Source organism: Aptenodytes forsteri, unplaced genomic scaffold (genome assembly GCF_000699145.1).
Source record: "Aptenodytes forsteri isolate BGI_AS27 unplaced genomic scaffold, ASM69914v1 Scaffold65, whole genome shotgun sequence".
In the NCBI taxonomy this organism is placed as follows: Eukaryota; Metazoa; Chordata; class Aves; order Sphenisciformes; family Spheniscidae; genus Aptenodytes; species Aptenodytes forsteri.
Genome location: NW_008795127.1, coordinates 8,774,162 through 8,787,490, shown reverse-complemented (window position 1 = coordinate 8,787,490; position 13,329 = coordinate 8,774,162). Strand labels below are relative to the sequence as shown.

General features: G+C 39.4%; 1 protein-coding gene across 1 annotated transcript in view; it reads left to right on the top strand.

Moving 5' to 3' along the window:
* Window positions 1-13,329, top strand: part of SPATA18 (spermatogenesis associated 18) — a gene marked incomplete at its 5' end in the record, with an annotated part of 20,624 nt that overhangs the window by 483 nt on the left and 6,812 nt on the right. Inside the window, 6 exons of the mRNA XM_009277462.1 lie at window positions 2,392-2,497; window positions 2,609-2,724; window positions 4,143-4,261; window positions 6,497-6,592; window positions 11,226-11,360; window positions 12,035-12,272. Of these exons, the coding sequence (XP_009275737.1) occupies window positions 2,392-2,497; window positions 2,609-2,724; window positions 4,143-4,261; window positions 6,497-6,592; window positions 11,226-11,360; window positions 12,035-12,272 (810 nt within the window). The remainder of the gene's footprint in view (window positions 1-2,391; window positions 2,498-2,608; window positions 2,725-4,142; window positions 4,262-6,496; window positions 6,593-11,225; window positions 11,361-12,034; window positions 12,273-13,329) is intronic.

Below are 13,329 nucleotides of genomic sequence, written 5' to 3'. Positions count from 1 at the left end.
CCGGTGCAACCGGATCCTGCAGCCGGCCTTCCTGGCCGTGGGGAGGGGTAGTGGCCGCCGCTTGGGGTTCAAAAGGCCAGTTTGGGACGCTGACCCACACATGCACACAGTTACCGCAATTTTAACACTGAGTGCCTGTAGCACTCACAGCTTCAGCTATTTTCTTTTCTGCCTGTGACAAGGTTCACTAAAAGCAAGGACTGGAGGTTAAAAGTGATATTTGAGCTGTAATGACTGAGTCTGGATCAGAAAAGAGTTTTGTGGTAAAAGACCAGCAGATGGAAGGACCACGAGTGAGGGTGTGCTCAGAAGGAATCACCCGTGGCCTGGGCACAGTCAGGAAAATGTGAGGAAAAAGGATGTTGAAAGTGAGAACGGGGTCATCCAGCTTCCTGCCTCTTCTGGGTGGGAAACCTGTTAGAGCTGAGAGGCTGCCGCAAGACAGCACAGCTGCAGAAGGGCTTTGGAAGGCGGGAAGCAGGCGTGAGCAAAGAGTTTCGGGTATGGGTGAGGAGAAGGCTGGAGATAGATGTAACGGGATGCATGGAGGAGGACGAGGTAACAGGAGATTGAGGAGGCAAAACAGTGGAAGCAGGAGAGAAGGCGTAAAATTTAGGGAAAGATGAGATGAAGGGAACTGAGATTTGAAAATTGGGAATTTTCTCAGCAGAAACAGCCTTGACAGGGTTGTCACTTCTGTGTCCCCAGGTTTCACTAGCTTCAGAACAATGATAGCTGATTTGGTCATGAGCCTGTAAGCATCTACAGTGTGCTATGCTTGGTGAGGAAAGGTGCTGAGCAGAGGTGCAGCTTTTTCAAGGGAAGCCAGCTCCTTTTTTTACTTCATGATATGTAGGAGTTACAGCATATTAATGGCCAGTCAAACTCTTTGCAGGATTCTGGCGGCAAACTTTTTAGCAGGGCTTGTTGCAACAGGACAAGGGGGAATGGCTTTAAACTAAAGGGGGGTAGATTTAGACTAGATAGAAGGAAGAAATTTTTTTACGCTGAGGGTGGTGAAACACTGGCACAGGTTGCCCAGAGAGGTGGTGGATGCCCCATCCCTGGAAACATTCAAGGTCAGGTTGGACGGGGCTCTGAGCAACCTGATCTAGTTGAAGATGTCCCTGCCCACGGCAGGGGGGTTGGACTAGATGACCTTTAGAGGTCCCTTCCAACCCAAACTATTCTATGATTCTCTGATTCATGGCAAAGGATGGTTTTAAGGAGGAGTTTGAGGGTAGCTTATAAAGCTACCACAGAGTGCAGGACACCAGAGGAGGAAGAACAGAGGAACTAATTTTAAAATCTTCCAAATGGATGGTGGAGGTAGACCTCGGGGGGGCTGAGCAATAGCGGGAGCTGAACTCCCCATAAGAAGTGAGGTGAGGGTAGTCTGCGAGGTCTTGGGAAATATAGATGAGCAGCCTCAGGCTGCCGTTGCAGAAAAGGAGGAGCTGGCAGATGGAAGCACCACGGGTGTTAAGTCAGTGTAATGAGCTGGAAAAATGCACCACTGCAAAAGTGGTGTTCTGGTGAAGGTTAGCGGGGTGAGACTGCTCCTTGAGGCCAGAGGAAAGCATGTTGCAGCAATCAAAATGCAAGCTGACAGGGGCATGGGTGGGAGTTTTAGCTGTTTTGGAAGCTTGTAAAAACCATATGGAGCCATTAAAGCCTGAAGACCTAGAGGGTGATCTATGTTGAAGATGATACACAGGTTATGGATAAAGATTAAGGAAGCAGGTACAAAGTATGTGTTTTCCTGGCAGGTGCAGTAGCATCCTGGACAGATTAACCCCATCAACGCCTTTTCAGAATTGCATTTGCTGAAAGTGGTGTAGTTTTGCTGTTCTGTTGTTTCCTAGGCATAATGCTGGGTTTTGCCCATTCTTCAGTAGTATTTGTTTCAGTTGGTAACTCTTAAAAATCAGATGAAATTGCACGGAGGCCTCATGTGGCTGTTGACAAAGCAAGGTAATAGCCTTATATGTAATATTTCAGCTAATAAGGAAAATCATATTTTGGACTAATACTTTTTTTTCATCCAACAATCTCCTATCTTATTTTAAAAACTCTGTGGTGAAAGATTTTAACACAGATCAACAATTATTATGATTCTTCTTTTAGAGATATTTGTGGTTGCATCTTCTTTATGAATGGGGAAAGGAGTAAGTTTGCTCTAGTGGTGAATTAACTGGGTGATAGAAGTCCTGATGTCTTGTTTGTTTGCCTATTAACAATGTGAACCTTTTGAAGATGAGTATTCTGACAGATGCAGTAAGAAAAGCTTGTGAAGATGTAATTATAGGAAAAAAAAAAGTCATGATCATAACAGGAATCACTTTAAGTAAGAAAGCCCAGGCAGATGTATTAATACATATTAATTTACAGATTAATTCCTGTGATCAGAATCTGAACCGATGCTGTGAAATAATAGAATTGAACTCTCAGATTCAAGGGCAGCTCTTCACAATCCTCAATGAAACATCTCGAGAAGGTAAATCAGTGCCTTGTCTTATTACTAACACATTTCACATGTGTCATCTTTTCAAGCTCTGGCTCTTTCTGTAAGTGTTCTCACAATTTCTTAATGTATGTATTTTCTTAGGTGGGCATTATGCAGGTGTGGAAACAATAAAAACTCGTCTCCTGCCATGGCTAGGTACTTGTTTTTCCTGTGCTACTTCAGGAAGGCTCTTTGAAACCAACCTCTCTCTCACTCAGGTATGTAGGAAATTTATTTTAAGGGAATAAACCAGTGTGGATTTATACCTGCAGGAGAGCTTTAATGACTTTCTGTTAATAATAGCCTCCCTCTCTGATTTTGCTTAATGAAATATGTCCTTAGTTTCTTGTGGAGACAACTATGCTATTTCTCTGTCTCATCTTAAGTTTCCTTTGAAAGGGAAATCAAAGAGGTCATTAAAGTTACTTTTGGCCTTCCAGGGCTTATGCTGTTTCACAACGAGTGATAATATGGAGGAATTTGCTTTGTAAGAGAAGCTATGTTCTTGTACTGCTTTCCTTTCCTAGGTAAAGAATTATGCTACACTTATATTTGCAAAGACATCATAGAAGTATTTATGCCATATCTCTATTAGTAAAAACCTAACACTATGTGAAAATACATGTGTAAGCTGATATTCCAGGGGGGGGGGGGGGGGGGGGAGGAGGGGAAGTGCTCATGTCCATCATAATACCACCACGTGCCTGACTTGATGTTTGGAGTTAGTATGTATTTGATATTTACTGAAGGTGTTGTAGTACTAACAGTTTGGCAGGAAAGACAGATCTGCTGTGGCTTTGTGCTTTGAAAGAAAATAAGACTGTTGGTTGATGCAGACTAGGAGAAAATATTGAAGATCTTGAGATTTGACAGTGATGTCTCCATGTTCTCTGTCTTCTCATTTTTACACCTCTTCTGTCAAAATCTTTCACAGTTAAAATAAGGACAAATGGAAAGTGATATCCCTTAAGAGTCAGATTCTAGTGTATTGCAGGAGTAGGGTTCTGCCAAAAAACCCCAAAATGTAAAATAATGATGTTATTAAATGACAGTACACCAGTTATGGATTTGTCATTGCACGTGACATTCAAAATTTAAAGAAAAGCCTGTTGCACAGTTATTATTTAATTCCGGTAGTATCAGGCAAATCTATAGGTTGTTAAAGACAGAGCTGCATGTGTAGTAGTGTGCTTTCTGGAATGACAATAGTTGCCTCCTCTGTTCTAATAACTTTTTCTGTTATTTTGTGTACGTGAATTCCCAAAACTTGAGTTGGTGATATAGTCAGTCAGAAGATGACTGGAAAAACCCCCATGCAACACATCTACAAGAACACTTTGTTCAAATGATGTGTATATAGGTAGTAAATCTGCACATGCAAACCTTCCATATTCTCTGTCATGAGGTGTAAATGAAGTGAATATTTTTCCTAATATAATTGAGTCTTTGTTTTGTGTGCTTGGAAGGTATTGCTTATGTCTCTAGAAGGTATGCAATTGCTTTTGTTTTCAATTACTTTAGAAATGGTCCTTACTGAAATGTTTAGAAACACATCTGCTAATAATGCTATACTACATGGCTGGAGGATTCTGTAAGATAGAACATTCAAGCAGCGTGATTTTGTGTTTTGTTGTAGGATTCATTTGAGAGAGAGAGGCAGCTGAGAGAGCTGGCCAGCAGTCAGACTTTTCAACTGCAAGAGCTGCAGGAAGAACTGACTTCAACTCGTCTACAGCTCAACCATGTGCAACAAGAGTAGGGGAATTAACTGTGATTCTTCTTGTTTGTTTGTTTTTTGTTTTTCAACAAGCCATATTTTTCCCTTGACATTTAAATACTGATGGAGATTTGTAAAATGTTTCATTTCTGGCTTAAAATCAGAGCTTCAAAATGCATCTAGGCTCTGGATTGTCCATGTGTGTCCAAAGTGGGGTACAAATGATATAGTCATACCTGCATTCATAGATTGACTTGATAGGTTTTACTTCTGGCAGAGGATTTGGAAAACATGCCAGTAGTCTAGACTAAAGTGTTTTGTATAGTGCATGACCATCCCAGTGGAATTATAGTCGATGCGCTGTTGCATGCTGAGCAAACCTTGATAAAAAATCAATTGAGTAGCTATAGTGCAACATTTATTGAAGGACCTACAACATGTCATAATTAGTTATGGTATGTAGTTGGTATGTGAACATCTAAGAAGATCAAAACCCACTGTGGTAAGATGGAGGAAGAAAGAAAAACAGACTTTCAAATAAGTGACTAGAACTGAACAGTTTTTGTCCAGTCGCATAAAACACATTTTGTGGAGCACTGTAGTCTCAAAATGACTTAATTGCTTCAGAAACAAATTTGTGCAGTTAGTGCCACTTCCAGGGCCATTTCAGAGGTAGCTCCAAGTGACAGACACTTTCTCATGCATCCTATTAGCATGAGAACAATGAATGTTCACAGTCCTTGGGTCAGTAGAATAAGTGATATAATTTAATGCTGATACCAAGAATATAAAGTTCTCAGAACTGCAAACTGTATTAGCTAGATTAGAGGAAAGAGGTTCAATAGAATATTTCATCCTGTATCCTAATCTTGCGGATATCTCCTGCTTTCATAGAACTGTAGAATCATAGAATGCTTTGGGTTGGAAGGGACGGTCAAAGATCACCTAGTCCAACCCCTCTGCTGTTGGCAGGGACATCTTCCACTGGGTTAGGTTGCTCAAAGACCCATCCAACCTGACCTTGAACACTTCCAGGGATAGGGCACCCACAACTTCTCAGGGCAACCTGTTCCAGTGTCTCACCACCCTCATAAAGAATTTCTTCCTTATATCCCATCTAAATCTTCTCTCTTTTGGTTTAAAACCATTACCTCGTGTCCTATTGCTAGGACAGGGGTAGAAACTAAAGTCTCTCTCCACCTTTCTTATAAGCCCCCTTTAATTATTGAAAGGTTGCAATAAGGTCTTCCTGAAGCCTTCTCTTCTTCAAGGTAAACATTCCCAACTCTCTCAGCCTTTCTTCATAGGAGAGGTGTTCCAACTCTCTGATCATTTTTGTAGCCCTCCTCTGGACCTGCTCTAACAGGTCCATGTCTTTCTTGTACTGGGGACCCCAGAGCTGGATGCAGTACTCCAGGTGGGGTCTCACAAAAGGGGAGTAGAGGGGTTGGACCAGATGACCTCCGGAAGTCCCTTCCAACCTCAACCATTCTGTGGTTCAGGTATATATAAAGGTTGCTTTAGGGGTGAGGCATTTCATCCTATGCTCCTGTGTGGATAGAAAGAGATTATTTGATGAGCTGGAGAAAAGTGTTGGAAGGTCAAGGTGAGAAGTACAAGGTAAGTTATTCACTAATACAGATTGGAGTGAGTGTGTGGCAGTTTGCAGTACAAGAAAAAGTCATTTTGGGCTAGCTCCTGCAAGAAGTGGGAAATCAGTGGTAAAGCTTTTGTACAGTTTTGTGGGTTGCATTTCTCTGTGCAGTCAGGTCAGAGAGGTGTTGGCTGTGGTTTGCAAAGGTAGAAGTCTGGAAGGTAGAGGGTTGGGAAGAGGTAATTCAAGCAGAGAAGAAGTCATGCGTTAAAGTTTCAGAGCTGATCCTTTCAAGGTGATGCAGTATGGAGTCATGATTGTTTAGTTATTGGCAGGCAGGGGACAGGTGCAGGAGAAAGATAATTCATGTTCCAAGATACCCCATTTATGGACAGTGAAGTCATTCTGAACGCTGTAAATTGTTGAAATCAATGGAGAAACTGGAATTCAGTCTTAATGAAAAATAATGGGTCGTAGCAAAATAATTCTGTTATTGCATAGTCAGATACGATTTTTTTATAAGCTATTTGTGTGCTGATAGTCTGCACAAAGCCCACTGTGATTGTTTTCATATGTTAAATTCATATGGACTTGGCCTGCTTAAACAGTCAATTTGTCATATTAAATTCTCTGGTAGAATCTCTGCCTTTACCATGAAGGTTATTAATTTTTCTTGCAGTCTGGCAAAAACCCAGTTGGCTCTTGAAGACACAAAGACCAAATCAGCCACTACTCTTTTGGCAGCAGAAGATAAAATTGTTCAGCTAAAAGCAGCGTAAGACAAATTGAATCTTGGGGTATTTGTGGCAGAAAGTCAGCATGCAGAAACACAGTCTGTCATTTACCTGAGTGGGTTCTGTTTATTCTACACTGTCCTATGCTATAGCAAAAAATAGGTCTAGCTTCTTAACACCCTGTAGCTTTGTTTCTTGGTGTTATAGAGAGAGGATTAGCATAAGTAGATCCATGTGAGAAGAACCCTTATGGCTGAACTTCTATCCTTTTTTTTTTAGGATAGAGGAAGGATGACTTTGAAACTAGCAGCTTGATAGCATTTGAATCTTGTAGATGAAGTTAAATAGGAGAGAACCATATTCTGAATATAGCCGGAAACCATTGTTTGCAATTTGCTATGATGCTCTTGGAAGTAGCGTGTGGGTAAATAAAAGACACTTCAGTCTGTCTATCTTAAGATAAAGTTCTTTATACAGCTTTTTCTTTTAGACTATTTTTGCCAAATCCTTTTGTCTGTCTGCACAGAGGTAATGGCTATTGGTAATGTTGACGACTCTGGTTTAAAAATGTTTTTTGAGTTTCTAAGTGCGTTAGTCACATCTGGGAAGTTAATCTGGATCAGTAAGGGTGCAGCTGGGGGACCTACCTTTCCGTTTCAATACAGGGGTCCTTAAAACTAATTTCCTTTTGTGTAAAAGGAAATTAGTTCTAGTTCTACAAGCAGTAATAATTCTTCACTGTTATGAAATGTAGCTCACGTCTCTTTTTGGTTTGGGGTTGTGTTGTTTTGTTTTGTTTTGGGTTTTTTTTTTGGTGTGTTATCAGAAAAGAATACAAAGGTAGTTGAAATTAATTCCAACAGCATGTGAATTCTTGTGATAACTGACATTTCAACAACAGAAATATAGTCATACTTGTTAAATAAATGCTTGCGCCTTTCGGATAAATAATATTGCTGCTCTTAAAAATGGAGGAAACTTGACTTTACTGCTTACACTGTAGGAACGGATATAACTGTCCATGAGTTTATCTTTCCTTTTAGGGCAACTGAAAGGATGAGCTACTCCTGATTAAGATAAGCAAACAAAAAAAACTTCAGGCCATTAGAGTTTCTATTTCCAATATCAAGTTGAATATCACTTGTTCATCTCTGGATGTTTATCGTTGCTTCTAGAATAATGTTAATTGTCAGATTTCATCTGTGGACTTTCCTAGCAAGTGTTGATCACTTTGGATTTTAATTTTTTGGATGGCTACCTGGGGTATAAACTCACATTCCCATAAAATGGGCTCTTTTGATTTGTTGGGTGAGAAGTAGCTCATATAACTCCTTGATTCTTAGATATAACCTGACTGCTGTCTATCCGATTAAAACTATTAGTAGGGAATAAAGCATCTTACACTTCCCATGTGTAGGTCTTAATGCAGACTGGACAGAAATTCATGTTGCCATTTGTACTAATGACAGGAGAATAAAACACTCCTGTCTTCCCGCGAATTCAGGAATTCTGTAATCTCCACATACTCATGGTTCACGTTTGCTCTCAGTTTAGTTGGCACTCTACATCTGCATCTTCTGTCTGGTGTGCAACTTTTGATTGAAGCAAAGGTGCTATTTTTCATTCTGTGAATCATCTTTTCAAAATTTGAACCCTTTTAGTTGGGTGAAATCAGATTTGCCTAGTCCTCATCTGCCTGTCAAAACCAGAATCCTTCTAAAAGTAGAGGAAGTGAGGTCAGGACTGATCTGTGACACTTAGGACAGGATTTTTTTTTTACACAAGGAACAGTTTGCCAGGAGTGTCCTTTGCATCTTTGTCTGTAAACTTATTTTTTGAGACTTTTGGAATAGCTGATGATCTCATTCCTCTTGTCTGTAGTCTGTCTGTCTCGCATACTTAAATCAAAGCATGTTTTGGAACACATCTTGGTCTCCTGGGCTGTTAGAGCAAATGTGGTCTAGACTCAAGATAATTAAATTCTATAGTCAGTACAAGCTTTTGTTATATCAAGATATTAATTATAACAGGATTTAGCTATTTGCTGCAGAATTCTGCAGCAAAATACAATTTTTTAAAAACGAATAATGATCAACATTTAAAAGTAATTGGAAGTTCTTCAGGGGAAGACAAAAAATAATGTGTACTAAAAACTTGTTACATGCAGACTGAACAAAATCCTATTAGTACTATTATAAATGGAAGCTTACTACTAGGGTGCTTAGGCTCGTGCCAAGGTCTAATCAAACTTAACAAAGCCAGACGACTCACTTTTGAAGTAAATGAGGTCAAGAGGACTTTTCTTTCTTGATCTGCTGTACAGAGGACCTGTTATATAGATTGACAGGAAGAAGTTTTGATAAACATGGTTGTAACAAATAACAGCCAATATGGTAGCTTGAATCAGTTATCTTAAGACCTTGTAGTGTCGCTGGTGCAGGGGGCTCTTAAAAATAGGTTAAACAGGCATCTGACTAAAAATTACATAGGTGGAGTTGTTCTTGCCTTGAAATTCAAGGCAATCTGGCTGAATAAAAGTAGGGCTTAGCCCGAGAACTGAGGGAACTGTAAGGGACTTTATTGTTAATGAATTGTTTGAAACTGGAGGGTAGCAGTGGGCTTCTTTATCCAAACAGCATTAAGCAGATACTTGATAGAAATTCTCAAGGCTGTTGTATTTTCTCCTGAGAAACTGGTTGAAGATGCCTTTATTTTTAAATGCTTAGATGGTGGAGTTTAAAACACTAGTTATAGCCTTAAAATAAAACTGGATTAAAAAAACTGTTCTAATTTTTCTGAGAACTGTATTTTGCCTTGTTTGTTCCCATTTTTTTTTTTTGTACCTCTTTAACCTTAACAGAAAGATGATAATACTCTCTTCATTTCAGATTAATACTTAGCAGTAGAGTGAATGAACAATAAAACAGGGGAAACTCTGAATACTGCATAGATTTAATTATCATGGAAAGGATTAGTGTTAAGGCTTACAAAAGTCAGCATTGGTAATTCAAAAAGGTGTCTGTCAAAGTTGTTTTTTTTTTCTTTTGGTATTTAGTTTTTCTTACAAAGAAACATTCATTTTCAGTGATGGCTTTTCTTATGTTTGTGACTTACCATGTGACTTGTGATGAACAGTGAAAGATGCAGGTATTTCTTTTTTGTTTCGGTTTCGGTCTGTCATGTGTTCTCCTCTTTTTTTTTTTTTTTTTTTTTTTCTCCCCTCTCTTGATAGATAAAGGCAGACCTATAATTAAGCATCTGTTTGTATTTGTAATCATTATCTGTGGTCATGATGAAGCTTTGTGGATCTCACAGCAGTGCTACAAAGACCATCAAAAATTGCTTTAAAACTTTCTGGAAAATCCCTATGTGAATAGGGGTAAATAACAAAAAGAAAATAATACAGAAGTGAAATGTTTACTTCTTATTTATCCTTTCTGTTGGATAGTTATTAACAGTGCATTGGCTGTCTGCATTGTCTATCATGGCAATTTAAGGAAGGCCTGACTAGTGTGTTGTATGTTATGTAGGGTGTTTGTTTTTTTTTTTTCCCCAACATTTTTTCCTTTTTTTTTTTTTTTTTTCTAGTACATAATGATTTTCCCCCATCTCTATCTCTAGAACTCATCTTCCCAAATCTACTTTCCTTTCCCAGTTGTTCTTTATATTAGAATTCTTTAGCCCTGTTTTACTACTACTCTGCTAGAAGTCCTTGCTGGAGGAGCTGACTAAGGGTGTCCATGGGCTTGTAATAGTATCTGCAGCTCTTCCTACCCAGGTTAGAAGGACAGTCTTTCCTCTTAGCAGATGTGCTGGCCTTACTACCTCTCAGTCAGCCCGCTCCTTAAAAAGTCCGAACAGGAAGCTTGTCAATTGATAGGTGTTACAGCTTTCACTGGTTCAGATCCTCAAAAATCTCACCAGGGTCCTTCAGTAAAGAAAAGGAAGGACAGAGTGAATGCCTCCAAAATGAATAGAAAGCATCCTTTTTTTTTTTTTTTTCCTTTTTTTTTCTTTTGGAAAAGGGAAAACAGCAATATATGTGTTAGGAGGGAAAGCAGAGATGTTGGGATACGTTCTAACATTAAGTAAGAGTAAAGGACAGAAGATAAACTTGCTTAACTGGTTGTCTGCCAATGTTTAAGAAACACTGCTTCTCTTGGGGAGAGCAGGAGAGGAATCATTAGCTTTTGATATTACTTGAATAACATCATTGGTGATGTCCTTTGACTGACTAATATATTTGAACAAAGAAAAGAACCCAAGGACCTTGTATAAAAAAAATACCTAGAGTCTTAAACTGTAGGAAAGAAAACTGAGCTGGTTTAGTTAACATCTTAAATATGAGAAAGAAACCAGTTTCCTTCTTAGACCTCATCATCTGAGCTAGTGCAAGGACACCAAATGTCAACCAGTGATCTCTCCGGTGACATAAAGTGTAGTGTATCCAGTCTCCTGCCATAGGACGCTTTTACCTTTTAAAGTGTAATTAAGAGTATGCTTTGGAGTATGCTTTTTTAAAAACTCTTGATTTCCCTGTATTTCAGCATAAGGAGCTTGCTCAATATTTCTCCTCTTTTTCTGTTCTTTTTGTTTGGTGATGAGGATTAATTGAGAGATGGTTTTCATTGGTAGAAGGACATCTTGTGACTGACTTTATTCTGTGTGGTTAAGTCTGAAGACTTCCCGTGCCCAAGAGAAGGACGCCCTGAGGAAGTTAGATCGTCTGAATGACTATGAGCAACAGATTCAAATACTGCGGGATGAGATTTCTATCCTGGATGCCCAAAAGTCTGTTCTCCAGAGCAGGTAGAGGCGTTATTCAGAGAAGTCACTGAATCAGGGAAGTTGTTCATGTTAGGTAGCATGAATTCCCTCCTCATTTTAAATTGAAGTATAAACAAAAGCTAAGCTTTTGTACTTTGCTATGAAGGAACATAAACTCTTTAACTGATTTCTCCTAGTGCCCAAATGTTTTAATTTCAGGCAGCTATATTAAGTTTCTGGCAAAACAGCAGAGAGAGCAGCTTTACAAAATACACTGAGAGCAACTGTATGGGATAAAAAGAGATGGTTAGGTTTTCTTTGTTTGTAAGTCCTCTTTGAATACTGTACCATTACAGGGCAGAACTTGTTGTTATATTCTCACTTATTTGACTTTACAACTCTTCAGTGGTACTGAAAGAGGAACAAATCTCCAAAGTATTACTAGTTAAATGTGTGTTTCCCCAGAACAAAGTGCTTGGCTGTACACACTTTAGGAATTACTTTAATATTATTGTTCAGGCTCTAGCCCATAAAATGTATTGACACAAATGCCTTCATATTAGACTAACCAGCTGCAGCTTTACTTCTTTAATTATGTTGGCTCAAAATCTCAGCTTACCCTGGTAATAATTAAATTGACACAAAACTCTGTGCACTAGGCAAAAGCATCTGAGGATGGTGAAGTAACCTCATGCTTCTTTACATGTCTGTCATAGGCTTGCACGGAGCCGCTCTCCTTCCCCAAGGCACAGTGAAAGCAAGTCACCTAGTCCACTTCCCCTGAGGAGCTGCTCACCTGGCCGAACCAGACGTACAAATGCTTCGCGTCGTGCCTGCCTGGTAGCTCGCTTTGGTGACATTTATGCTCAAGAACGCTTGGATGCAGAGACCCTTTTGAGGACATACATCAGTGACATGGAGATGGTGCAGAGGATAATATACATTGCAGCTGTGGTAACAAAAAAATTTATATTTCTTGTTTTACAGGCCAGAAGTGTTTTATAAAATATTATGTCTGGATTGGATTAAATTGTGTGTAAATTAGCATTTCTGTGAAGTACGGAGAAGAAAACTTCTTTTTTCCCTTTTGATTTTCCTTTCTTTCCCTCACGCTTTTACATTGAACTCTCAATTTAGTGTCCTTTTCTGACTGTCCTGTCCCAACATTAGAACAGGGTCAGTGATCTACAGTACAGGTGCTAAAAGGGGTGCATAAGAAGACTGAATGGCTCTGAAAGGTAGATGATTCCTGCACTAAAAAAAACATTACCTCATTCAGATGAATTCTTTTGGGAATACTACATTTTAGAAAGCTAAAAATCTTTCCATATCATGCTTCCCTCTTGCCTGTAGCTTTGTGTTTTTCTAGTCCCTTGAAATTACCTAGATACCTCACGTTTACTATGAGCTCAGTCTGAAGAAATTTGTTTTCATTTTTCTGTACTTAATCTTCTTTTCTATAAAATTGATGTAGTACATACCTGTGTCAGAGAGGCAGTGTGTCTCTTAATGTGTGTGATCCCAAGCACACTTAACTTACTGAAGCTTTTTTCCCACAACTGTCATTCAGTTTGCATTCTCCAATACAACCTTTCTTCCCAACAGACAAGAGGTGCTCCTGTCTGACATGTTAGGCTGTGGCACGTAAAATGCTATTACTGAATTCTGCTCTTGATATCTTTGAGTGTGATTCCATTGATTGTGGGTGTGTGATGGAATCCTACATGAAAAATAGAAGGTTAGGTGGGAATCTTTTCAATCCTGTCTTCTGCAAATAAATTACACTTGATTTAATCATGAAAAATAGAAGGTTAGGTGGGAATCTTTTCAATCCTGTCTTCTGCAAATAAATTACGCTTGATTTAATCAAGTTCAAGATTCTTAGGGCACCAAGGAGGGCTCACAGCAAGCTCACTACCCTGGACTTCAGGAGAGCAGACTTTGGCCTCTTCAGGGATCTGCTTGGTAGAGTCCCATGGGACAAAGCCCTGGAGGGAAGAGGGGCCCAAGA